Consider the following 27,153-nt stretch of genomic DNA (forward strand, 5'->3'; position numbering starts at 1 on the left):
CCCCTCCCCCCAGCACAGCCATTGGCTCGCCTGCCCGGCCGCATCTGCATAGACACCCCCAGCACAGCCATTGGCTCGCCTGCCCGGCCATATCTGCATAGACACCCCTCCCAACACAGCCATTGGCTCGCCTGCCCGGCCTCATCTGCATAGACACCCCTCCCAACACAGCCGTGGGCTCATCCGCCCCGCCTCCTCTGCATAGCCACGCCCTTGAGCCGATCAATTGGTTCCCCCGCACTGTTTTATCTGCATAGCCACCCCCTCGGATCAAGCTATTGGTTCTCCCGCCCTACCTCATCTGCATAGCCACGGCTTCCTATCAATCCATTGGCTCTCCTGACCTCAGTTATCTGGATAGCCACGCCCTCAGATGAACCCACGGGCTCTCCCGCATTGCTTTAGCTGCATAGCTACACCTTGAGATCAACCCATTGGTTGTCCGACCCTGTTAAATTTGAAGCCATTGACTCCCCTGCCCTGTTTTATTTGCATAGCCACGCCCCAAACTGTAATCCTTGGCTCCACCCACCCTGTTTAAATGGCCTCCCCTTCCCAGCCAATGATTCATTTACATATTCTTATCTGCATAGCCACGCCCATGGATGCTGCCATTGGCTCAGACCCTGAGTGAAATCTGCATGACCACACCTCCCGCACCTAGCCATTGGTTCATCCATTTCGTCCCGGGAGGGGCAGTGACAGCTCTACCCACTGCAAGAGGGGTGTGGCTATCACTCATCCTACCTACCAGGGGGCGGTGCAAGCACCTGATTGGCTGGCTCCTGTCTGAGAGCCTGGGTTGCCTACTATAAATAGACCCAGGAGCGGGGTCGGCTGATTCAGGGGGGAGCTGCTGGTTCTGGTAAAGCCCCCAGTGGTCCTTTGTGCCCCCTCACCCCCCAGCTAAACCTAGTGCATCCTGCCCCCAATAATCCCCCTCAGTGCACATTCCCTAATCTTCTCCAATGCACCTCCTCCCGAACGCACGCCCTGCAACCCCCATCCCCTCCCCAATCGTCCTTAACTTTACTCCCCCACGTGACCCCAATGCACCCACACTAGCTCCCTCTGCAATACACCTTCTCCCTGAGTGCACTCTCCAGTTCACCCTCCTAACTTCACCTCCAACGCAGCCCCATCGCCTCCACCAATAACCTCCCTAATGCATGTGCTGCAACCCCCATCCCCTCCCCAATCGTCCTTAACTGTACTCCCCCATGTGACCCCAATGCACCTTCTCCCCGAGTGCACCTTCCAGTGCACCCTCCTAACCTCACCTCCAATGCAGCCCTATCCCCTCCACCAATAATGCCCCCAATGCATCCTGTGCAACCCCCTTCCCCTCCCCAATGGTCCTTCAACTCCTCCATGTCAACCCAATTGACCCCCCACTAGCCCCCTCCCCAATTCACCCTCTCCCCAATAAACCCCCCAGTGCTCCCCCACTAACCTCACCTCCAATGCAACCCCATCCCCTCCACCAATAAACCCCCCGCCAATGCACCCTGTGCAACACCATCCCCTCCCACAATGGTCATTCAACACCCCCACCTCACAGCTGAACCCAATGCTCCCCCATGAACCCACTCCTCCAATGCATCCCCTCCCCAATGCACTCCCAATAACCTGCTCCCCCAATGCCCCTCCTCCCAGTGCTCTCTGCCCACTCCACCACTAACCCCTCCCCAGTGCACCCTGTGTAAGTCACAGCCCCTCCCCCAATGCACCTCTGCCCTGCTAATCAATCCCCGCCCCAGCGCTCTCTGATAACTCCCATGCACCCCGTGCAACCCCCCATCCCGTCCACCAATGCACTCCCCCACTAATCCTCTCCCCAGTCCTCTCTGCCCACCCCTATTTGCACCTCCCCTGGCACACTCCACCACCCCCCTCATCCAGCCCCAATGCACCCTGCACACTCCTCCACCTCCTCCCCAATGCATCCTGTGCAACCCCCATTTAGCCCCTCCCCAATGCACGCTGCCCCCCATTTATGGCTTCCTCCCCCAAGGCAGTCTCCTCAATCCCTCCACTCCATAATGTTCGCCCTCCTACCCCACCCCGCCGATGTCTTCCTTGTTCCCATTGTAGCCTCCCACCATTCATCCCTCCTCCCAATACTTCCTATCCCCTGCTGTCCCTGATACCCCCAAATACCTGCAGTGCCCCTCCAGGTCCCCCCATATCCTGGAAAATCTCCCAGGGCCCACTATTCCTGCTGCTTCCAACAAGAGCCCCTAACAAGCCCACAACATGCCAGCCCCCCTCCACTTATGCAGCACACCCTCCCACATCTCACCCCCCACAGAGCCCCACTGGAGGCACATGCCTTATCCCGGAGCAGCGTCTACCATCCTCGTTCGAACTGTGAATTCCAGCACGTGGGTCACAGCTGGCTTCCGTCATGGGAGTGAAACGTGTCTGTGCAGAGGAGGGGTCTGCTTTGCCTGCCGGGCCAGGCTGGACTCCACGCAACCGGGCTGGGGGAAGACGGCGGACATGGAAGTGCCCATTGCAAGATCAGCGATTCACAGCATAGAGATAAGGCCTAAAGAGACTGATCATAGTCACAGCTTCATCTAGAGAGCCATGGATGCAGAGATCATTTCATCCGGCCCTCTGGAGAGCACAAGCCAGAGACCTGCCCTGAATGAATTTGAGAGCTTAATAAAACATCCCATTTTGAGTTAAAAATTGCCAGGGCTGGAGAATCCACCAACACCCTGGGAAAATTGCTCCAATGGTGAATTATTTGCACTGTGGAAAATTTACCCCTTTTTTTCCAATCTGAATTTGTCCCTCTTCAGTTCCTAGCCACTGGATCGTGTTAGACCCGTCCCTGCTAGACCGAAGAGCCCAGGATTAAATATTTGTCCCCTGCTAGACTGGGATCAAGTCACCTTCTCTTTGGCGGAGGATAATGACGGTGAAAATGGCCGTGCTAAAAACGGGCCGGGTAGCAGGGATGGTGGAAAAAAGGGGCCTGGCTCCAGGGAGAGCAGAGTGGCTGGGGGCGTGAGATCAGGAAGGCTGCCCCTTCCCCAGGCTGCAGCTGCCAAAGCCAGTGCAGACGGGAAGGGGCTGGGGAGATTTAACCAGCTCCAATAGGATTAGGGCCTGGGGCAGGGGATTAACAGGATCGGTGTCCGCAGGTCGAGCCGGGATCAAAACGCTGCCCTGCCCCCCAGTTAACTTCTAAGGGGATTTAGTGCTGGGGAAGGGGGCTGGCATCACAGCCCCAAGCCCCCCAACCATGGCCTGCCCCACCAGCGACCCTGGCCTGCTCCCCCAGTCCAGTCACCCCAGCACTAGCAAAGGAGAAAGGGTTTGGGCTCATGCATCTGTAGAAGAAGCCGATACCCCCCTCTGGGGGCCAGAAAGCGTCATGACAGCACAGACATATGGGGAAAAGGCCTCATTGATTGGACACTTTTAATAAACCCCTGCCTGTCTTTAAGGCAGGCAGGGCTGGAAACGGAACCCAGGAGTCCTGACTCCCAGACCCTCCCACCCCCTGCTGCTCTATCCACTAAACCCCCACTCCCCTCCCCAAACTGGGGGGGACAGAACCCAGGAGTCCTGACTCCCAGCCTCCCTGCTCTCTCCATTAGACCCCACTCCCTTCCCAGAGCTGGGGATAGAAGTCCTGGCTCCCAGCCCCTACTGCTCCCCCCCAACCACTAGACCCCTCCCAGAAACTTTCCAAACTAAGAACAGCAGAATCGGACTAGTCCGTGCTGGTGCGAGTCATGCACGAGGGAATAATGAATTTAGTAAGACAGCTGCATCCAGACTCAAAACGACCAGCCCAGCAGGCCCCCGAGGGCTGAAGGGGCCAAGGAGACGATATGCTTAGCAAGGGTGAGGCAGACGGACAAGCAATGGTGTGTGCTGACTCTCTGCGGGAACGGATCCCTGGATTTTTGGCTTTAAGAGCATGATCAAAGGAAACCGCTATATTAGCTCCGTTACTGTCGTCAAGTTACAACCCGCTAGCCGGCGCCTTGCCGCTAGAGGGGGACGCTCTGTTAGGGTCAGTGCCTGTTCTCTGTTAGCACGGTGTAAGTCAGGGAATTTTCAATGAGACTTTTCCCATCCAAAAAAGTCGATTCATTGAAAACCAAAACTATTTACAAGGCCGGGTTAATTCTGGGGAATTTCTTGACTTGAAAAAAAAAAAGGTGAAAAGAAATTTAGAAATTGTCAAAATGTCCCATCTTGCTGTCGTCTGAATGGCACATTGCCGGTTCCTGGCTTGAAAGGCTTTTTCCGGTAGCATCTGAGGCGAATGGTCGTTTCAACCGAAATGAAGAAAGTTCAAAAACGAAACGTTTCCAGCGACCTGAACCCAAACCAACGTTGGCTGTTCGGTTCGCGAACGTTTGCGAGATTTGGACGCTTCATCTCCATTTGAGACGAGGAAATTTCCCCAAATCTTGACTATTTTCCTGAGATGGGAAAACCATGTCACCAGTTCCTAGGCCGTCGGGGGCGGGGGTGGTGTGGCTGGGAGTACATTCACACTGGAGCTGGGAGGAGCAGACATATGCATGTTAGCTCTGCTTGAGTTAGGGCCCGTTGTATCTCACGGCAATAACACCACCACCATAGCCAGGCAAACCCTGTGGCCCCCCACACTTCCATCGCCTCGTGTCCCCGTGGATCCAAATCTCTGCTGCGTCTTAGACCTGACCGAGTTTGCTCATGGATCTGGCGTGTGTGTGGTGGGGGGTGGGGGGCGGAATCTACTAATGGGTCCCACGGGCGAGTAGAAAGGACAAGGCTCGGATCCTGGTCCTTATTCATTAGCTGGGCACTCACCCTGCAGTCCGTATGGCCCAGAGTGCCGCTAGCACCACGTCAGCGCCGGCCTGCACAGCCGAGACAGTCCCGTCGGCCTGCGTTCCAGGGCCCGCGGTAAAGACACCTGGATTTTCAGTTGTCCGAGGGGACAAAAGTCGTCAGCCTGGTCCGGGACCCGAGTCTGAAAAGCTGGCAACAAACGGGCAGATCCGGGGTGGATCGTTTAAGTTAAAAGCCGTGGGGCTAAGGGGGCCAAGGGGCCCCTGGGAATGTCAGGGGTCGGCATGGCAACGGGCTGAAAGAGTCTAGAAATGGGAGGAAATGTCTGAAGTCACCGGGCTGCGTGTCAGTTGGCCAGTGAGATTTGCCCGCCTGGCGTGGAGTGCGTTTCTATCACAGCGGCCGCCCCCACCATGTCCTGGGCACCATTGGGCCTTTCTCACCCAGGTCCCGACAGGCCTCCTGAACAGAGCCGGCCAGAGAGAGGGCCCCGGAGGATTCTGCCATTTTGCGGATGATGGTTGTCTGCCCTGCAGTGGCTCCAGTCGAGAGACTGCCCCAGACCCTCCCTCCTCTCCTGAGAAAAACCAGCCTCGGCTGGTCAGTTTCTTCCCATTTGGTGGCAACATTCTCCTTAGCTTCCCTAGCTCTTGTCCCTTCCCGGGGACACCCCCGCCCCCCCGCAATCGGATCCCCCCGCAGACGGAACAAGGCCCGCTCTGTCAAACGCCTCTGATGAGATCAGCACTTTGATCCATGACCATCAGCCCGGCAGCCTTTCTCTGCACCTGCTCCAGTGTGAATTCATCTTTCTCCAGCTGCTTCGGCCAAACTCGGCACACGGGGGGGTGGGAGACTTGCTCCCTGCTGCCCCCCCTCGCCCCATCACCATCCATGTGTCACTTTCCTTTGCCTTCTTTCCTCCCCCCTCCTTTTGCCAGCTGTGTAATCAGCGCCCGGCTCCGCCACCCAATGCAACTCCAACTTTTGCAAGCCTGCGACCGAAGAGGCCACTGAAAGCAGGGCCCTAAACAGCCCCAACGCTGCTACAAATTTGCCAGGTCTCGGCGCGGCTGATCAGCCCGTGGGCTGGGCCCGTGTGTCTCCAGCAATGAGGCTGCAGGAGAGAGACGGCACCAGCCACAGATGCTGCGTTTCCTATCTTGGTTGTTCTTTTCCCTCCCCTTTCACGTGTGTTTGTCTTAAAGGAGGCAGAATCGGACTCCACCGGCGGCTTCAGACCATCAGAAATCCCTTGTATTTCCCGCTCCCCCAAAAAGAACAGTTCATCCCACTTTTCATGCTATTTAACAGACTGTCAGACAGGAGCTATTTATTACAACAACCTTCTATTGCTAAAGGCGCTGACACCTCGTTAAAAGAGAAGCCTCCTTTAGGACTTGGACTGTTTTCCCTTCTTTTTCAGGGTCCTTGTAAGAAAAGGTTTAAAAGATGTTCATCGGTGGTTATTGCAGTGAAAGTCACCCGCAAAACTTGATGTCCAGTCCCGGACCACACTTTAATGTTGGGACAGTGAACGAGGGCTTGTTAACAGTTTATCTCTTGCTGGGTGGAGACGTCCTCTTCTCAACATCATGGACCCCTCGATTGAAGTCCCCGATGAGATAGGCTCCGTCCCTGGCAGAGAGGATCCCCCAGCCTCGCCGTTAGGGAATCATATCCTGCTTTACCCGCTCTGTCTTCACTGCTCCCCCTAAATAATCTTTCACCCTCTTTGGAGTATCTCCTGTCCCGTACCCCGTTCTCTGCAGAGTTCTCAGATTTAGCTCCCCCACAAGCCCCACGCAGCGCCCGGGATCCCAGCGACAGAGAGCGACCGCTCGGCCACTGAGCGCAAGCTCCCAGGCAGGGTTGTCCCCTTCCCACAATGCCCTCGTCTATGCAGCCTCATTGGCAAGCCACCCCCCAGCCATTGCTGGGCCCCAGACCCCTCCCCTCCAGCCTTGGGCATCTGCCCATGCATCCAGCTGCATCTCTTGGTGCCATCGGGCATGGTGCTGCAGGCTTTCTCCCGTGGGCGAGGCCGACGTTCCTAAGCACGCAGCTCCCCCTTCTGGTGCCATCAGGCATCCCCGATCCAGTCTCCCTCGGTCGGTGCCGTGCCAGCCCCGGTCACAAGGCCAGAGAGGTGATTGTGCCGGGCGGCGGGGCGCGCGCCATGTAGCCGAACACCTTCCGTAGATCGTTCTTGATGCTGTCGCTTACCAGGGCGTAGAGGACGGGGTCCAGGGCGCTGTTGAGGCTGGACAGGGCCAGGGCCAGGGAGAAGGGCAGGTGGAGCCGCTGCTCGAAGGAGCAGAGGGAGCAGCCGTCTAGCACCGCGGAGGCCACCGTCCGCACCACCAGCAGCAGGTGGTAGGGGGCGAAGCAGAGCAGGAAGATGGCGATGACGCCCAGCGAGAGCCGCTTCACCTTGGCCTTCTGCCAGCCCAGCAGGGTGCTGCTGGCCCGCACCCCCTGGAAGATCTTGAGGTAGGAGACCCCCAGGACCAGCAAGGGCAGCGCAAAGCCGGCGGCCACCCGGAAGTAGTTGAACCTGGCCACGCCGGGCTGCAGCGGGTAGCTGTCGTAGCAGGTGCCGTTGAGTGGCTCCGGGGAGCGCAGGGCGATGCCCACGTGGAAGGTGAAAACCAGCAGGGCCACCAGGGCGCTGGCGGTGGCGGCCGAGCGGCGGCTCCGCAGGCCCAGGGAGCGGAGCGGGTGGGCCACGGCCAGGTAGCGCTCCAGGGAGATGAGACAGAGGAGCAGGACGCTGACGTACATGTTGGAGTAGAAGACGAAGCCGGCGGCATGGCAGGCCAGGCCGCTCAGGGTCCACCGGTGCCCGCGCCACACGTACAGCATCCACAGCGGCAAGGTGAGCAGGTAAAGCACGTCGGAGGCGGCCAGGCCCAGCAGGTAGACGGCCAGCACGTTGCCCAGCCGCACCTGTTGCACGATAGGCCACAGGGTCAGCGCGTTGGTGGCCAGGCCCAGCAGGAAGACGGCACCGTAGAGAGAGACCACCAGCTCCTGGCCAGCCTGGAAATCCACCCCGCAGCGCGAGGCGTTGGACGGGCAGGGGGCGCTGGCATTCAGCATGGTGCTGGGGGCGGCGCTGCAAAGAGAGAGCGGGGCTTAATAGCAGTGAAGTACCTCCACCCCCGCCCCATCAACGGTGTCTTCGGAGCACACAGGGCTTGTCCCCGCCAGCAGGGGGCAGCACACACACACACACACAGGGAGCAGGGCTTGTCCCCGCCAGCAGGGGGCAGCACACACACACACACACAGAGGGAGCAGGGCTTGTCCCCGCCAGCAGGGGGCAACACACACACACACACACACACACACACGGAGCAGGGCTTGTCCCCGCCAGCAGGGGGCAGCACACACACACACAGGGAGCAGGGCTTGTCCTCTCTAGCAGGGGGCAGCACACACACACACACACACACACTCACTCACACACACGGAGCAGGGCTCATCCCCGCCAGCAGGGGGCAGCACACACACACACTGACTGGCTGTCCTTTCCCGCTTGCTTCACCTCTTGGCGGGGAGAGCAGCCAATCAGAGCTGAGTAGAAGGAGCATTGTTTAATGTATTAAGGGAGGTAAATACTAATAGAAACTGTGTAATTATGGGGGACTTTAACTTCCCGGATATAGATTGGGGAACAAACGCTAGTAGCAATAATAGGGCTCAGATGTTCCTAGATGTGCTTGCGGATCAATTCCTTTATCAAGTGGTAGCTGAGCCGACGAGGGGGGAGGCCATTTTAGATTTGATTCTGGTAAGTAGTGAGGACCTTGTTGAGGAAGTGGTAGTGGGGGACAACTTGGGCTCCAGTGATCATGAGCTAATTCGCTTTAAACTAAATGGAAAGAGTACCAGAATTAAGTCAAAGACTAGGGTTTATAATTTTAAAAAGGCCAATTTTAACAAATGAAGGGGACTGGTAAGGGAAGTGGATTGGGCAAACGTATTAAGGGACCTAAAGGCAGAAGAAGCCTGGGATTACTTTAAGTTAAAGATGCAAGAGCTGTCAGAGGCCTGTATCCCCAAAAAGGGAAAAAGATTACTAAGCAAGAGACTTAGACCGAGCTGGATGAGCGACCGGCTGAAAGGGGCGATTAGGAAAAAACAGAAAGCGTACAAAGAGTGGAAGAGGGGAGGGATCAGTAAGGAAACTTACCTTAGCGAAGTCAGAGAATGTAGAGATAGAGTGAGAAAGGCCAAAGGCCGGGAAGAGTTGGACTTAGCGAGGGGAATTAAAAGTAATAGTAAGAGGTTTTACAGCCATATAAATAGGAAGAAAGCAAAGAAAGAAGAAGTGGGACCGCTGAAGACTATAGCCGGAGAGGAGATTAAAGATAATCTAGGCATGGCGCAATATCTCAATGAATATTTTGCATCGGTGTTTAATGAGGCCAATGAAGGTATTAGGGATACTAGCACCGTTACAGAGGGGCATACAGGATGGGGGATTACCGTATCCGAGGTAGAAACAAAACTAGAACGCCTCAATGGGACTAAGTCGGGTGGACCGGACGATCTTCATCCGAGAATATTGAAGGAATTGGCGCGGGAAATAGCAGGCCCATTAGCGACTATATTTAATGAATCTGTAAACTCGGGGGTAGTCCCGTTAGACTGGAGAATAGCTAATGTGGTTCCTATTTTCAAGAAAGGGAAAAAAAGTGACCCAGGTAACTATAGGCCTGTTAGTTTAACATCAGTAGTGTGCAAGGTGCTGGAGAAAATTCTGAAAGAGAAACTAGTTGAGGACCTTGAAGTTAATGGCAAATGCGATAAATTACAGCATGGTTTTACGAAGGGCAGATCGTGCCAAACGAATCTGATCTCCTTCTTTGAGAAAGTAACGGACTTATTAGATAAGGGAAATGCGGTGGACCTAATATACCTGGATTTCAGTAAAGCGTTTGATACAGTACCCCATGAGGAACTATTGGTTAAAATGAAAAACATGGGGATCGATATGAAAATCCAGAGGTGGATAGGGAATTGGTTAATGGGGAGAATGCAGCGGGTCGTATTAAAGGGTGAATTGTCGGGTTGGAGGGAGGTTACTAGTGGAGTGCCTCAAGGTTCGGTTTTGGGACCCATCTTATTTAATCTATTTATAACTGACCTCGGGACCGATTGCAAGAGTGGGCTGATAAAGTTTGCGGATGATACGAAGGTGGGAGGAGTTGCAAACTCGGAGGAGGATAGGGATACTCTGCAGGGAGACTTGAATGAGCTTGTGAATTGGAGTATCAGAAATAGGATGAAATTTAATAGTAAAAAGTGTAAGGTGATGCACTTGGGGACGAATAATAACAATTTTAGTTACAAGATGGGGACGCATTGGTTAGAAGTAACGGAAGAGGAGAAGGACCTAGGGGTCCTTGTGGACCGCAGGATGACTATGAGTCGGCAATGTGACGTGGCGGTGAAAAAAGCCAATGCGGTCTTGGGATGTATTAGGCGAGGTATATCTAGTAGAGATAGGGAGGTCCTGCTTCCGTTGTATAAGGCGCTGGTGAGACCTCATTTGGAGTACTGTGTGCAGTTCTGGTCTCCCATGTTTAAAAAAGATGAACTCAAACTGGAACGGGTGCAGAGAAGGGCGACTAAGATGATCAGAGGAATGGAAAACCTGTCGTATGAAAAGAGATTAGAGGAGCTTGGGTTGTTTAGTCTGACAAAGCGAAGGCTGAGGGGGGATATGATTGCTATGTTTAAATATATCAGAGGGGTTAATACAAGGGAGGGAGAGGAATTATTCCAGTTTAGTACTAATGTGGACACGAGAACGAATGGATACAAACTGGCCGGGGGGAAGTTTAGGCTTGAAATTAGACGAAGGTTTCTGACCATCAGAGGGGTGAAATATTGGAACGGCCTTCCGAGGGAAACGGTGGGGGCGACGGACCTGTCTGGTTTTAAGATTAAGTTGGATGAGTTTATGGAGGGAATGGTTTAATGATAAAACATAGTAGCCAAGGAAAACCAAGCAATGGTACATGAACAGCATAATGGCCAACAAGGGTCAGGCTAGAGACTCTTGCCTATATGCTCGGGGTATTACTGATCGCCATATTTGGGGTCGGGAAGGAATTTTCCTCCAGGGTAGATTGGCTGAGCCTCTGGAGGTTTTTCGCCTTCCTCCGCAGCATGGGGCAGGGATCACTAGCAGGAGGGTCTCAGCCGATTGAAGTCACTAAAACACAGGATTGGGGACTTCAACGGTAGAGTCCAGGGAAGGGTCTTGCGGCCTGCAGCATGCAGGGGGTCAGACCAGATGATCATAATGGTCCCTTCTGACCTTAATGTCTATGAGTCTATGAGAGGTGTGACTGGGTACAGATGTGGGCCTGGAGGGGCAGAATTGACATGGGCCTGGGGACAAGGGGAGGATGTGGGGCTAGGGAGTAGAACTGACATGGGTCTGGGGGCAAGGGGAGGATGTGGGGCTAGAGGGAAGAATTGACATGGGCCTGGGGACAAGGGGAGGATGTGGGGCTAGGGAGTAGAACTGACATGGGTCTGGGGACAAGGGGAGGATGTGGGGCTGGGGGGAAGAATTGAGATGGGTTGGGGCAGAAGTAAGGGCTGGGAACAGAAAATTCCCTGGTGTGGGGCAGGCAGGTACAGAAGCAACCTGAGGCTGGGCTGGCTCAGGTAATTGCTGGGCTGGGGAACAGGCCGATGTGGGGCTAAGAACCAGCAGCCATGTCAGGACTGGGGGGCAAGGGACAGATGTGGGGCTGGGAGGCAGAGCATTAATTGGTGAGCATTGCTGGGTTTGGGGAGGGGCTGTGTGCTCCCAATCTGTGCACTTTGGTCTCCGTTGCGGTGTAGCGCGAGCTCCTGCCAGGGGTGGCGTGTGTGTGTGTGTGCGTGTATGTGTGCGTGCACTGAGTTTGCGTTCTTAGAATCATAGACTATCAGGGTTGGAAGGGACCTCAGGAGGTATCTAGTCCAACCCCCTGCTCAACGCAGGACCAACCCCAACTAAATCATCCCAGCCAGGGCTTTGTCAAGCCGGGCCTTAAAAACCTCCAAGGAAGGAGATTCTACCACCTCCCTAGGTAACCCATTCCAGTGCTTCACCACCCTCCTAGTGAAACAGTGTTTCCTAATATCCAACCTAGACCTCCTCCACTGCAACTTGAGACCGTTGCTCCTTGTTCTGTCATCTGCCACCACTGAGAACAACCTAGATCCATCCTCTTTGGAACCCCCCCTCAGGTAGTTGAAAGCTGCTATCAAATCCCCCCTTGCTCTTCTCTTCCTCAGACTAAACAATCCCAGTTCCCTGAGCCTCTCCTCATAAATCATGCGCTCCAGCCCCCTAATCATTTTTGTTTCCCTCTGCTGGACTCTTTCCAATTTTTCCACATCCTTCTTGTAGTGTGGGGCCCAAAACTGGACACAGTACTCCAGATGAGGCCTCACCAATGCAGAATAGAGGGGAATGATCACGTCCCTCGATCTGCTGGCAATGCTCCTACTTATACAGCCCAAAATGCCGTTGGTCTTCTTGGCAACAAGGGCACACTGCTGACTCATATCCAGGTTCTCGTCCACTGTAACCCCTAGGTCCTTTTCTACAGAACTGCTGCTTAGCCACTCGGTCCCTAGTCTGTAGCAGTGCCTGGGATTCTTCCGTCCTAAGTGCAGGACTCTGCACTTGTCCCCGTTGAACCTCATCAGGTTTCTTTTGACCCAATCCTCCAATTTGTCTAGGTCCCCCTGTATCCTATCCCTACCTTCCAGGGTAGCTACCACTCCTTGCAGTACATATGAGGGATGCACACGGCCGTGCACTGAGTCCGCATTCTTCGCAGTACCAATGAGCAGACAGGTGAGAAAACACAAGGTCATTGTTCTCTGCTTGTACGGCACCAGGCACAATGGGGTCCTGGGCTGGACTGCAGCCCCTGGGTGCTACCGTAATACACCTAAGAGCAATACAAATGTACAGCACCTACTACCATGTGGGGGGCCTAGCGCATGACCAAGCCTTCTGAGTGCTTCTGTAATACACCTAATAGCAATACGAATGTACAGCTCCTAGTGCCATGGGGGCCTGGGCCACGACTGGGGCTTCTAAGCGCTACCGTAATACACCTAATAGCAATCTGAATGTACAGCTCCTAGCACTGTGGGGGCCTGGGCCACGACTGGGGCTCGTAGGTGCTACCGTGCTACACATTCGTAACAATCTTTTTTGAAAAGCTCTCCCAGGGTTTCGCCCACCGGCTGCAGTGGGACGAGGCCATCGGCCGACACTGCACACAACAAAGCCTGGCCAAGGACCTCAACAGCCCACGTGCTTCTGGCGCTCCCAAGGCCTCCCACTTCAGCATGCCCGTGCATGTCGCCAGCAGGCCACTGACCAGCCTCATCCCCACCCCGCACACACCCGGCTTCCAGCATGCGGGCCTTGGCTCTTTAAGGGTGGTTGAGGCGCGCTGTGGTGCGACCATTTCCTTTTCCACCCCACGACACTAACCTGGGGCCCGCTTCCTGCCTGGGGTGCCTGAGCACCGAACACGTGCGCCAGGCGGTGAATGGTGCACGCGGCAGCCAGACGTGCGGCTGTGGGGGCGGGAGCCCCGTCCTGCCGCACGACGAGTGGGGAATCTCCCACAGCGGTGGCAGAACTGCGGCTGGTGCACTAGGGGGCACTGTCCTCAGTGGGGGGGGCGAAGGTGGCACATGCAGCTGGCTGGTTTTATGGGGGCCAGGGGGTATCAGTATGCCACAGGGTGGTCTAGTAGACAATGCACTGGCTTGGGAGCCAGGACTCCTGGGTTCTAGCCTCAGCTCTGGGAGGGGAGTGGGGTCTAGGGGTTAGAGCAGGGGGGGGGCTGAGGAATCAGGACTCCTGGGTTCAGTTCCTGGTTCAGGGTGGGGACAAGGGTTGTGGGAGGAATTGTGAATCAGGATGCCTGGGTTCCGTCCTCAACTCTTGGAGGGAAGTGAGGTCTAGAGGTCAGAGTGGGGGTTGGTAGTGGGAGCTGGGTTCTGTTCCTGGGAAGGGAAAATGTTTGCCATGGGGGATTATGAATCAGACTGCCTGGGTTCTATTCCTGGCTCTGCCACTGCCCTTAGCCAAGTCACATCCCCACTCTGTGCCTCAGTTTCCCCATCCGTAGCACAGGGGATAATGGTACCGACCTACCCTTGTACAGTGGTTGGGGATCTCTGGCAGGGTTGCATGGCTGAGGGTGTTGGAGATGCACGGGGACTGGCCTGGGTGGCTGGGTGTGAAACGTGGTGTCTCTGTCACAGGGGATGGCGTGGAACAGTGACGTGTGGGGGGGAGCCAGTGTACCAGGGGTGACGCATGTGCTGTGTGGGTTGTGTGTGTGCAGGGCATGTTGGCGTGTGGAAAGGGCCCTGGGAGGAGGGTGGGGTGGGCTTGGTGCCGGCTCTGGGAGAGGTTGGGGGGCAAACAGCTGGTTTGGCCGTTCCTGTGCCCCCTATGTCCGTGTGAGATGGGGGACCACCTCTGTGGCCCCAAGACAGCTGGGGTTGGATGTAGCACCCCATTCCCCCCCCCCCGGTATAACTAGGGTGACCAGATGTCCCGATTTTATAGGGACAGTACTGATTTTTGGGTCTTTTTCTTACATAGGCTCCTATTACCCCCCCACTCCCGTCCCGATTTTTCCACACTTGCTGTCTGGTCACCCTAGGTATAACACATGTGCCCTCACCTCCCACTCAGACCCCCCCTTTCCCCAAAACCACACCCCCTGCAGTTTATTTACTTGTGGGGCTCTGGGGGAGGGGGCATCTGGCAGGGAGGGGTTCGCTATTCACCGCCCCCCTCACACTCCCTCCCCTGCTCCACCAGGCAGTCCCCCATGTCTGCCCCCCTCCCGACCCCTGCCCCTTAGGCAGCAGGCATGGCTTGGGGTGGGGGGTCCTGTACAGCCGCATGCCCCAGTCTTCCCCTTCCCCTCCCCAGGGACTGATCTCAAGAGCAGGGGAATGGCGGGGGGGGGGGGGAACAGGCACATACCAGGCCGCCAGGGTGGGTCTCTGGAGAGCTGAGTGGAAGCCCCCAACCTCGGGGGACGCTGGCACCGGAGCAGCTCAGGGGCACAGATGCATCCTCAGATCTCGGCTCCTTTGCAGCCTCAAAGGCTCCCCCGCGCCCGCCCGCCCCCGCTACCCCAGCTGGCGTGTGAATGGCTGGCAGCTCTGCCCGCCCCGCTGCCATTCGCCAGCAGACACCCTTGCCCGCCCCCACCCCCGCCCCGCAGTCCCACACTAGCGAGTTCTAGGAAACGCAGTCCGGGATTTCACACACACCGGAAAGGGGGTTTCCAACGGCTGGCCAGGGGGTGGCCCACCTCTGAGCCCGTCTGCCCCCCGACGCGTCCTCCCCTCCCCAAGGCAGGCGGAGGGCTGAGGGGGGCGACCAGGCTGGGAGGTGCTGGGCAAGAGGGAAACATTGCTGACGTTGCCAGAAGCAGCACGCGGGCTGGCTCTGCAATCCCCAATGGCGCAAGTGCCCCCGTTCCCATCCCAGGCCAACACGGGCAGCGCGCGCACACAATGCCCTGGCTCAGCGCCAAGCAAGGTCAGCGCACAACTGCCACTCGTCCGTGGCTATCATCACACACAGCCGCTGTGCACGCTCGCCCAGTGCCACCGGACACGCTCGCCCAGTGCCGGACACACTCGCCCAATGCCACGCACAGCCGCTTCACACCATGCATGGCCATTGGGCACAGGCGCTCAACGCCATACATGGCCACCGCACAGCTGCCTCGCACCACGCACGGCCGCTGCGCACGCTCCCCCAAGGCCGCGCACCCATGGGTGACATGGTCATTTCACCCGCTCTTCTGGGTGTAAATGAAGGCCCTGTCACAGTGCGGCAAAATGGTGTCCCAGTTGCAGGATGGACGGATGGGGGAAGGAGGGGGCTACATGGATAGGGGCGTGGCTAAATGAGTGGTAGGGGATAGATGGCTGGCTGGATCCATCAATGGGGAGATGCAGGGATGGGTGGAAAGATGTTGGGTAGATGGGTGGTAGGTGGATGGATGGTGGGTGGTAGATGGACAGTGGATGGTAGGTGGATGGATGGTGGGGGATGGACACTGGTTGGATGGTGGGTGGATGGATGGTGGGTGGTGGATAGATGGACAGTGGGTTGATGGATAGTGGGTGGTAGGTGGTTGGACAGTGGGTGGATGGAGGGACAGTGGGTGGGAGGTGCATGGACAGTGGATGGACGGTGGGAGGATGGACAGTGGGTGGTAGGTGGTTGTGCAGGGGGGGGTCATAATTCAAATGCCCAAAACATCTTTCCCCTTCCCAGGGACAAGCAGGGGCACTACCTGGGGCTGGGATCTCCAATTCCTGTATCTCAGAAAGGCGGCAGGCGGGCAGGGGAGGAAGGGGCCAGGCCATGGAGCACTAGGGGGGAGAACTGGGCGGGGGGGGGGCAGGGCCAGGCTGTGGAGAGCCCGGACCAAGCTGCAAAAATGTGAAGGCAAATAAAGCAAAAGCACTTGAGGGCTGTGAGTGGCTCGGGGCCCGGGAAGTACCTGGCCTGGATCCCTGCACCTGGGAGCGGACGCTGAGCACAGCCCCCTCGGGAGCACTCGGTGCCCCCCCGAGTCACAGTGGTGGAGGGCATGAGGGGGGCAGGCTGGTATTGCAGGACTTGGGCCAGGGTTCGGCCCCAGGAAAAGTGGCTGAGCGGGGACCTATGCTAGGATAGCACTTCCTGTAACACGGCGCACCCTGCCGAGCCCCCCACCCCACCACCAGCAGCACAGCGCCCTCTGCCAAGCCCCCTGCCCACCCCCCGTAGCACGGCGCCCCTTACTGAGCCCCCCAACCCCTGTAGCACAGTGCCCCCTGCCGAGGCCCCCGCCCCACCCTCAACAGCACGGCGCCCCCTGCCGAGCCCCCCGCCCCACCCCCTGTAGCACGGCGCCCCCTGCCCCACCCCCCGTAGCACAGCGCCCCCTGCCGAGCCCCCTGCCCCACCCCCTGCAGCACTGAGAGAGCCCTGTAGCATCACACCCGGGTATGGGGACAGCACTGCCTCGGAGAGGATCAGGTCCCCCCAGCACTCAGCCCAGACTGCAGCAAATGGAGGGGGAGGGGACCTGGGCAGGGGAGGAGCTACAGGGAAAAGCGAGGGGCTGTTGGTGAGCCGAGCGTGGGGAGGGGAGGATTTGTGGTGCTTGAGGTGGGGTGGGGAGACAGCACCCCAAATGGCTGCGTAGCGTTGCCACCCGCACCACGTCCCACCCCAGAAGTGGCTGCAATTCAGCGATGGCTGCAGCCCCTCCATGGATCGCCTGTGACGGGCGCTGGGCTCCTGCTGGCCGAGAGGTGCTGGATAAATACAAGACCAGGCTTACTACCCCTGTACCGTTCATGTACTAAACTAGCCGCCCTTAGGAGCCCCAGATAGACAGGCCAGATAGTGCGTGGAGGGGCGGCTGGAGACGCTCTGAAAGCCACGAGCCACTAGAAACCCCCCAACTGATGCTTCACCTGCATGGATTCACCAAGGGCAAGTCATGCCTGACTAACCTAATTGCCTTCTATGAGGAGATAACTGGCTCTGTGGATGAGGGGAAAGCAGTGGGTGTGATATTCCTTGACTTTAGCAAAGCTTTTGATACGGTCTCCCACAGTATTCTTGCTGGCAAGTTAAAGAAGTATGGGCTGGATGAATGGACTATAAGGTGGATAGAAAGCTGGCTAGATCGTCGGGCTTATAGTGATCAATGACTCCATGTCTAGCTGGCAGCCGGTATCAAGCGGAGTGCCCCAAGGGTCGGTCCTGGGGCCGTGTTTATTCAATATCTTCATTAATGATCTGGAGGATGGCGTGGATGCACCCTCAGCAAGTTTGCAGATGACACTAAACTGGGGGGAGTGGTAGATACGCTGGAGGGTGGGGATAGGATACAGAGGGACCTAGACAAATTAGAGGATAGGGCCAAAAGAAACCTGATGAGGTTCAACAAGGACAAGTGCAGAGTCCTGCACTTAGGACGGAAGAATCCCATGCACTGCTACAGACTAGAGACCGAGTGGCTAGGCAGCAGTTCTGCAGAAAAGGACCTGGGGGTTACAGTGGACGAGAAGCTGGATATGAGTTGACAGTGTGCCCTTGTTGCCAAGAAGGCTAACGGCATTTTGGCTGTATAAGTAGGGGCATTGCTAGCAGATCGAGGGACGTGATCATTCCCCTCTATTCGACATTGGTGAGGCCTCATCTGGAGTATTGTGTCCAGTTTTGGGCCCCACACTACAAGAAGGATGTGGAAAAATTGGAGAGTCCAGTGGAGGGCAACGAAAATGATTAGGGGGCTGGAGCACATGACTTATGAGGAGAGGCTGAGGGAACTGGGATTGTTTAGTCTGCAGAAGAGAAGAGTGAGGAGGGATTTGATAGCAGCCTTCAACTACCTGAGGGGGGGTTCCAAAGAGGATGGATCTAGGTTGTTCTCAGTGGTGGCAGATGACAGAACAAGGAGCAATGGTCTCAAGTTGCAGTGGGGGAGGTCTAGGCTGGATATTAGGAAAAACTATTTCACTAGGAGGGTGGTGAAGCACTGGAATGCGTTACCTAGGGAGGTGGTGGAGTCTCCTTCCTTGGAGGTTTTTAAGGCCCGGCTTGACAAAGCCCTGGCTGGGATGATTTAGTTGGGGATTAGGTCCTGCTTTGAGCAGGGGGTTGACTAGATGACCCTCTGAGGCCCCTTCCAACTGTGATAGTCTCTGATTCTATGATTCTCACATCAGCCGGAAGTGAGTCATGCCAGAAGTGCAGACAGGAACCAACCAAGTCTGTGCCCCCCCAGTAACCATCTGCCACCCACTGGTCACGACTGCGGGCCTGGGAACACCGCGCTCCCCTGCCCCTGATCTCTGACGGGGTCCCTGGGGCTAGGCAGGCCTGGTCTCGGGGCACGTTGGCTCCCGGGTGTCCTAAGGTCCCCACCCAGACAGTTGCTCTCGGTGGTTTCCTGTTTACATCCGGCAGCCATTGGGGATTCACAGCAGCAGAGAACTGAGAAATGGCTCCAGGTGCAGGGGACGGCCCGCGGCTCCCAGCACTGTCTCCCTGCACCGTGCAGACGGGCCCGGTAATTCCAGTGTGGGCTCCTGGCGTGACACATAGTCATTTGGTCCCCTGGAGTTCCTCAGAAACCGACCAACGGCTCAGAGCCGAGAGTGACGGTTATTTTGCTTCAGGTCACACAATGAGTCGGGGAGGAGCTGGGGGCTAGAAGCCTCCCTACCTCCCCTCCACTTAAGCACATGAACCTATTCCCCTCCCCGTGCTCAGAATAAAACCCAGGAGTCCTGGCTCCCCCTTGCTCTAACCCACTAGATCCCCCACTCCCCTCCCCGATGCAGGGATGGGGGCAAGTGGGAATCAAGACGTCTTCTGGCATTGTGGAGGGTCACATATTTCACCCCGTCTCCCTAAAAACGAAACCTAGTGGCCAGGGGATGGGATGGCCCTTTAAGGGAGATGGGCTTAGCGCTACCTTTGACTAGTTGCCTCCTGGGCCTTAGATACAAGGTCAACCAACACCTCACCTGGGAAAGCCACCAGCTTGGGACTGGGACCAGCACATCTCTGTCCTCAGGGCGACCCCCCTGCCACCTCGCACGTCCCGGCTCCAACCCATGGGGCAAGTTTCCACCTGGGGCAAGTGACACGTCATTCTCCCGCGCCTCGGTCTCAGGGACGCTCAGACATCTGGGTGCAATTCCCCCCCCCCGCCTCTCCCCCCAAAAAACCCACTGAGCCTGCAGCAAACGCCCAGCGTGAGACGTTCCAGGCCAAACCATCTAACATCTGGGAAAGGCCAAGGACCTGCAAACGGAGGGCTTGCAATGGGAAAAGGTGGGCACCCTTCATGCCAGGCCGTGCTCCCAGATCCACCTGTAAGGAAGACCCTCCATGGGCACAGCGGGGTCTGTCTAACTAGCCAGGCCCTGCTACCCAGCCACCCGGCTACTCGGGGAAAACCTGGAACACACCAACTATTTAAAGGGTTACCACGATTTCAGGACACTACACGGTACCCTGAGTGATGGGAGCCGGCGTTCGGGTTGGGGAAACGGGAGCTCTGGAGACAGCAAAGTTAGGCTCTGTCTAGGGACAGCAGGGGGGCCTGGGGACAAAGCCACAGATTGATTTCTTACCACCCTCGGCTGACAGCCTGGGGATTGAACCGGGACCCTCCTGAGCTAAAAGCGGGACCCGGTACAGCTTGAGTTAAAGAGCCAACCCACCCCTGGGAGGGCTGTAACTGACTCATTGGGCAGCTCTGGGGTCTGTTCCCAGCCTGCCACAGGCAAGACCCGTCCCCTCACTCTGCCTCAGTTTCCACAGCCATAAAATGGGAATATCACCGCCCTCCTTTGAAAAGCACTAGGGATTGTTATTATTTGAGAGCCCGGGTAGCCTGCCCTCCATGGTCACAAATTCTACCTCTTCTCTGGCTGGAACACGGAGAGATCCGAACAGGGAAGAAATCGACACCTGTGGGCTAATCCCAGCCAGGCTTCCCAAAGCAGCCACCGGCCCCAGCTTCACAGGCACAACCCTGGGCTCCAAGCACTTCCAACCAGACCTCCATTCGCCTCAGCACCGACGACTCCTGCAGGGGCATGTCCCGGAGCCCCAGTCGCCCTGGGAGAAGGGGGGACTGGCTACCCACTGAGACTGGCTCTACACACAGATTTTCCTCTGGCCCAAGTGCCTGTGTCAGGGGTGTGAACGGGAGACCCTTGGCAGACACACGGATGCCTTAATAGCACTTTAAACCTGGTATCTATCAACTGAGCTGGTGCCGGTCAATTTACAGGTGCAAGCCAACTTTCAAGTGATATAACAAGCATCCATGCTAGAGAGCAGCTCAGGTCTGTTTTTAGGCCACAAGCGAATTCTACCCAAGTCCGCCCGGAGCAGGGCATGGAGCTGCCACCACGCCAGCCCCCCCGGGTGGGAGCAGAGCTGACCCAACCCGCGAGGATCCAGTTGTTTTCCCGCCTGACCCGCGTTGTCGGGCTCCAATGCCCACCCCAAACAGGCACTGCTTTTAAAAGAAACAACCCCCCGACTCGGATCGAGGCCTTTCCTTCTGGAGCGCTCAGAGCACTTTATCAAGCAGGGACCATGTCTTTATCCCCATTGTACCGCTGGGGAAATGGAGGCACAGAGGGGGGAAGGGGCTTGCCCACAGCCAGCGGGAGAGGCAGGATGAGAACCTTTGGCTCCTGGGCATAACTTCGGAGTGTGGCTAAATCTGAAACTTTTGGAGGCGCTTCCTCAGGAAGCGTGACCCCCAGCCCTGCGCCAGGCTGCACCTCGTGCCCTACAGGGGGGCAGGGTCACCTCTAGCAATAGCTGGGGCTTTTAGCTGTAGTGCAGGGCGATCACTACTGTCCGTTCCAGATGGGGTGGGGGGGGAGACTCAGCGTCGCCCCGCGCAGGGGGGGTCGCGTACATTTCAGTTCAAAGGCAGGCTGGGCGGGTTCTGTTCACTATTTATTTATACACACACGTCCCTGTACGAGCATCCACCGCAGGGCGGCGTAGATCAGCCCCAGCTCCATCGCCCTCGTCAGTTACTCGCCTGTCCCCAAGCCCCGCCGTGAACACGCGTGTGCACGGGCCAGGAGGCACATGGCCACGCAGGCCACATGTGGAGCAGGGCGTCAAGATCCAGCAGGGCTCGGCCTAGGGCGGCTTTGGTCTGGCCAACGCTGCTTGGAGCCAGCAGGGGTTGGGGTGCAGGGGGACACTTCTCCCCTCTACCCCGCTGAAGACAGGAGGGGGAGGGCTCAGCTCCCTCTGTGCTCCCCAAAATGGAGACCCCCTTTTGCCCCCAGCAAGGACCAGGGAGAGTGGGTGCAGGGAGGGGCCCCATGCCCTCAAAAACCTTCACTCATAGCTTAGGCCCCTAACACCAACCCCATGTCCTTGGGACTCCCCCCCCCTTCATAACCACAGAAGCCTAGTACATCCTGCACCCTCCCTCCACTCCCCTAACTACATCGCTGGGACCCCTCAGCCACCCCCAGGTCCCTGACATGTGCCTGGGACTCCACCCCCCCTCATGCCCTCAGCCCCAGATCACAGCGCCAGGCCATCACCCACTTCCCCAGGAGCCTGGGCGCACCTGCCAGGCCCCCCCCCGAGGCCCCGGGCCTCTCACCCCGTCCTCTTCTATTCCATTCTTGCACTGGCCGGGGCGCCATGGGATCCGAGGGCCGTCCAGACGGGCGCCAAGCGACCTCAGCAGCTGTGCCAGGCGTCACGCCCTGCCTAGGGCCCTTGCCATGTCCTGGGTCCCCAGCCCATCCCCGGGCCCCCACCTGCCTCTCCTCAGCCCTAGGGGCGCCTGCTCGGGGCTCCTGAGAGTGGCCCCCATGGGCAGGGGCGGGCGTGCAGGTAGGCGGGCGGGGGTGCACCAGTCAGGAAAAGGGAGCCGTCCTGTCTGCTCTGGCGCCAGCAGGGAGAGCCACGTCCCCACAGCACAAAGCGGGGGCAGGGGTGTCCTTCACCCCATCCCCAGGGGTCCGTCTTGTCCCGCCCCCTCCACCAGAGCTGGGGGAGGGGTCTTCTCTCTGCCACGGGGTGGGGGGGCCAGGTTCACAGAATGCTGACCCTCTCTGTCAGCCCCTGCAGCTCCCCCTCCCCCTCCTCCTCTTCCTCCTCGGGGGGCGGCCCCCGGGGGGCCCGCAGGTGGGCGGGGTAGGGCAGGGTGTGGTCGGCGGCGAACTGCTCCCAGCGGGCGTCGTCGCTCTCGTGGGTGATGTAGCGCTCGGCCATCTTGGTCTCTAGCTCCCGTAGGTCCAGCCACGTCTGGTAATCCTGCAAGGGCAGCAACGGGTTAACAGGGACCAAGTGCATCACTGCTGCCCCCTGTTGGCCAACATCAGAACCGCCTTGCACAGGGCTGGCTGGCATGTGTCGGTACCGCCCCCCAGTGGACAACACCAGAACTGCCCTGCACTGGGCCAGCTGGGATGTGTCAGTGCTGCCCCCCGGTGGACAACACCAGAACTGCCCTGCACTGGGCCAGCTGGGATGTGTCAGTGCTGCCCCCCGGTGGACAACACCAGAACTGCCCTGCACTGGGCCAGCTGGGATTGTCAGTGCTGCCCCCCGGTGGACAACACCAGAACTGCCCTGCACTGGGCCAGCTGGTGTGTGTCGGCTGACCCCTAGGGGACAGCACCAAAATCACCCTGCAACAGGTCATCTGGAGCGTGTGTCAGTGCTGCCCCCTGCTGGAGAGCACGAGAACCGCTACCTCCAGCTGGCTCCATCATCCCTTCTGCTGCTGCAACCGAGGGCAGCGGCTGCAGGACCATACCGGGCACAGGGGCAACGGCAGTAGGCTTGTGAGCTGTGTAAGAGGGCAGTGGGGTCTAGTGGTTAGAGCAGGGGGGCTGGGAGATAGGATTCTTGGGCAAGTTTTGGGCAAGTCCCAGCCCCTCGCCGTGCCTCAGTTTCCCCACCTCTCCATAGCGATAGCGACAGTCCTCCTGAGCGTTCCCTTAGGTGACGGCTCTGGACCTGGGCAGGGCTGGGGGACACTGCCGGGTCTGGGCGGAGGCTGTCAGGCCACGGCTGGGCCACCCCTACATACCTGGAGCCAGGGGTGACTCAGGGACTTGTCCACACTGTAGCGCTTCCTCATCTTCACCTGGAGCAGGTTATTGATCAGGTCGATGGCTGGAGGAGGAGAGAGCGCGGGGGAGTCATGGAGCCGCCTGCGGGGGCAGGAAGGGCCCCGAGTCTGCCCTGGGGAAAGCCACGGGGTGTGGGGATAGCGGGTATGGTGCCCTGGCAACATAGGCCTTCCTGCTGGGGGTGCTGTGCTGCAGGGATGGGGGTGTCAGTTGGGGGTGTTGCCCCCTCGCAGGCAGTTTGAGCTCCCCCCACACTGCCATTAGAGCTTGAGGTGCAAACCCCATAGCTGGGGAGTCCACAGCCAGCTGCTGTAGTGGCTGGGTCCTGCCACTAGGAGGTAACAGACATCCCCCTCCCAACCAGAACACACACTGGGGCAGGTCCCTCCAGCGAGATCCCCCCTCAACCTCCCAGGGAAGGTCCCTCTGGCCAAGATCCCCCTCCCCCTCTGGTGGCAGGTCCCTCTGGCCGAGATCCCCCCTCCACCCCTCAGGGAAGGTCCCTCCTGCCAAGATCTCCCCTCCCCCTCTCCCACTAGGGGCAGGTCCCTCCTGCCGAGATCCCCCCTCCCCCTCTCCCCCGGGCCGGTCCCTCCTGCCGAGATCCCCCCTCTCCCCCGGGCAGGTACCTCCGGCCGAAATCTGGCGCCAGGGATGGGGCGGGTACATGAAGGCGGCGTTCTGGATCTGGTCGTTGATGTCCTCGTCCTCGTTGAAGGGGAAGGTGCCGCTCAGGCTGACATACATGATGACGCCCACGGACCACATGTCCAACGAGCGGTTGTAGCCCTGGTTTAGCAGCACCTCGGGGGCTAGGTAGGCCGGGGTGCCCACCACCGAGCGCCGGAACGACTTCTCGCCAATGATGCGGGCAAAACCGAAGTCACACAGCTTCACCTGGGGGAGCCAGGGGAGGGGTCTCAGCAGGGGGTGCTCTCCCCCTGGCCCCGATGCCCCAGTGAGCGCTGTGCTCCAGGGAGCGGGGTGGGGGGCTCTCTCCCCAGTGCCCCAGGAGTTGTGGGGTCTCCACAGTGGGAGATGGGGGTGTCACAAACAGCAGAGGGGAAGAGGGAGTGGGAAGGGGTACCTGTGGAGGGGACTGGGGGGGTCTCATCTGGGGGAAGGGATCCCTGTGCAGAGTGGTGGCACAGTCATACCTGGGGAGAGGGGTCCCTGGGGAGGGGGGAGGGCAGTCCAACCTGGGGGAGGGGGAGGTCGGATCTCACGTGGGGGAGGGGGTCACATGGAGGGGGGAGGGACAGTCCAACGGGGGTGGGGGGGGTCTCACCTGGGGGAAGGGCTCGGCGGAGGCCAGAAGCACGTTCTCCGGTTTCAGGTCACAGTGGACGATGTTCTTGAAGTGCAGGTGCCGCAGGGCCACCAGGATCTGCCGGGACGGGGCAGGTCAGACATCGCGTGTGGGGCCAGGGCTGCCCCAAGAGCTTACGGGACCCTTCCCCCCATCTGCCCAGCAGGGGGCGCCCCCCAGGGGCTGGCGGGGGCATAGGGGTGAGAGAGCAGCCTGGAGGGGCAGAGGCCTGACCCCACCAGCTGGAGGGGAGGGAGGGGGCACTGCCTGTTCCCCCTGTGGCCCACCTCAGGGAGGAGCTGAGGGACCAGGCTGCGTTGGGCCACCCCAGAGGCAGCAGGGACACGCCCCGAGCAGAGCTCAGCCCCTCCAGACAGACGGACACACATATCAGGACCAGTCCCCTCCAGCAGAACAGACAGCCGCATGCCCCTGGCCCATCCTGGTGAACTCCCCCACCCAGTGGCCCCAGGGACAAACTGCGGTGCTGGGGCAGCTTGTGGGAGGGGGGGCGGGTCTCACCTGGGTGATGAGGAATTTGGTGAGCCTCTCGGGCAGCCGGCCCTTCTCCGAGGACAGGATCATCTCCAGCATGTCCCCGTGCAGCTTCTCCATCACCACAAACACCTTCTCGGGCGTCTCGAACATGCACTCCAGGTTCACTATGCCTGCGTGGCGGAGGCTCTGGGAGCCGGGGAGAGGAGGGATAAAAGCGGGGGCTGGGGGCAGGGAATCCACCCGTCCGCCAGCCCCACCCCCCCTTGGAGCTGGTGACCCCCCATGAGCCACCCAGCTCCAGGCAAACCCCAGCCCCACGTGCTGCCTCCCCCAGCACAGCCTCCCCCAGAGCGGCCGGCTCAACCCGTGTCTCCCTGCCCTGCTGGGACCTGGGCTGAGACCTGTGCAACTCACTGCAGCGAGCAGCAACCTCGGGGCCAGCTCTCAGAATTGCCCCTAAGCCAGTCAAGCCCCAGGACACCCGAGGCGGGCCCCATGGAAGGTGGAGGGTGTGCTCTCTCCAGGGTGGGGGAGCGAGGAGCCGGGCGCCATCACTGTCTGTCCGTCCGTCCCCCCTCACCTGCAGGATGGCCACCTCGTTGCGAAGCTGGCTTTCCTGCTTCGTGGGGAAACGCAGCTTGTCGATCACCTTCACTGCCACGTCCCGGCCCGACTTACGGTGCTTCCCTGGAGGGGGCCAGAACAGAGGCATTAGGGTCCTCATCCCAGGGGAGCCGGCACCCCCTGGAGGGGAGAGGCCCCGTGTCCCATTGCCCACCCCCTGACCCTGCCAGTCCCCCACCCTGGGGGTAGATTGGACCCAGCGCCCCCTAAAGGTGACAGGCTCCATGTCCCATTCCCCACCCCCCAAGCCAGCTAATCTCCCCTACCCAAAATAGGGTTGAACACGGGAGTCTTCTTCCATTTCTCTTCCGAACTGGTCTGCAGCATTCCTGTGCAGCCATTAAACAGCCCCCACCCGCGCTCCACCCCAGAGGCAGCTGCATCTCAGTGCACTGCTGGGTGAGCAATCCCTGTACGAACACCCACCGCACCCCACCCCAGAGGTACTCAATGGCAGGCCCTGCATCCCATCCTTCCCCTGAACCCACCTCCATAGACAACTCCAAACTGCCCTGAGCCCAGGACCTCGTCTGGGAAGATCTGGTAAACTGTGGCTATGTCCTGCAACGGCACAAGAAAAAGGGTCATGTCGGCCCATCCGGGTGAGAGGGAGGGTGTCCATCACATGTAGGGGTGGGGCATAGAGACAGGCGGGGTCCCAGATTGAGGTGTTGACAGATTTGGTTTCAGAACAAACTGATACATTAAACAGTAATAAGTCACCAGGACCAAGAGTTTTGAAGGGACTGAAATATGAAATTGCAGAACTACTAACTATGGTAGGTAACCTATCGCTTAAATCAGCTTCTGAACCAGACAACTGGCAGAGAGCTAATGTGACACCAAGTTTTTAAGAAGGCTGCAGAGGCAATTACAGGCCAGTTAAGACAAATTGGTTGAAACTATAGTAAAGAACAGAATTATCAGACACATAGATGAACACGATATGCTGGGGAAAAGTCAACACGGCTTTTGCAGAGGGAAATCACGCCTCACCAATCTATTAGAATTTTTTGAAGGGGTCAACACGCATGTGGACAAGACTGATTGGGTGGATATAGTGTACTTGGACTTTCACAAAGCCTTTGACGTGCTCCAGGAGTTCTCCAAGATAATTGTCAACAGTTCTGAGATTTTGCTTCAGCTAGCAACTTAAGTACCCTCAGGTGAATGTCATCTGACGACTCGAA

At 58.3% G+C, this 27,153-nt stretch overlaps 2 protein-coding genes across 2 annotated transcripts in view; both read right to left on the bottom strand.

Annotated features, from left to right (window-relative positions):
• Positions 1–6,161: 6,161 nt before the first annotated feature.
• Positions 6,162–14,923, bottom strand: LOC128826606 (probable G-protein coupled receptor 132). Its single transcript, XM_054009972.1, has 2 exons — positions 14,852–14,923; positions 6,162–7,924 (listed from the first exon to the last, which is right to left on the bottom strand). The coding sequence occupies exon 2, from the start codon at positions 7,906–7,908 to the stop codon at positions 6,940–6,942; it is 969 nt and encodes a 322-aa protein (XP_053865947.1). The 5' UTR covers positions 7,909–7,924; positions 14,852–14,923; the 3' UTR covers positions 6,162–6,939.
• Positions 14,924–21,358: 6,435 nt separating this feature from the next.
• Positions 21,359–27,153, bottom strand: part of PRKD2 (protein kinase D2) — a 30,316-nt gene continuing 24,521 nt past the window's right edge. The window contains 9 exon segments of the mRNA XM_054010026.1: positions 21,359–22,447; positions 22,449–22,585; positions 22,588–22,708; positions 23,490–23,575; positions 24,162–24,429; positions 24,821–24,919; positions 25,364–25,525; positions 25,920–26,026; positions 26,452–26,524. Coding sequence (XP_053866001.1) covers positions 22,226–22,447; positions 22,449–22,585; positions 22,588–22,708; positions 23,490–23,575; positions 24,162–24,429; positions 24,821–24,919; positions 25,364–25,525; positions 25,920–26,026; positions 26,452–26,524 — 1,275 coding nt within the window. The 3' untranslated portion in view covers positions 21,359–22,225.

This window comes from Malaclemys terrapin, chromosome 20, assembly GCF_027887155.1.
Source record: "Malaclemys terrapin pileata isolate rMalTer1 chromosome 20, rMalTer1.hap1, whole genome shotgun sequence".
In the NCBI taxonomy this organism is placed as follows: domain Eukaryota; kingdom Metazoa; phylum Chordata; order Testudines; family Emydidae; genus Malaclemys; species Malaclemys terrapin.

Coding starts and splice junctions, on each gene's coding strand:
- LOC128826606 (XM_054009972.1), bottom strand. CDS start 7,908: ATGCTGAATGCCAGCGCCCCCTGCCCGTCCAACGCCTCGCGCTGCGGG.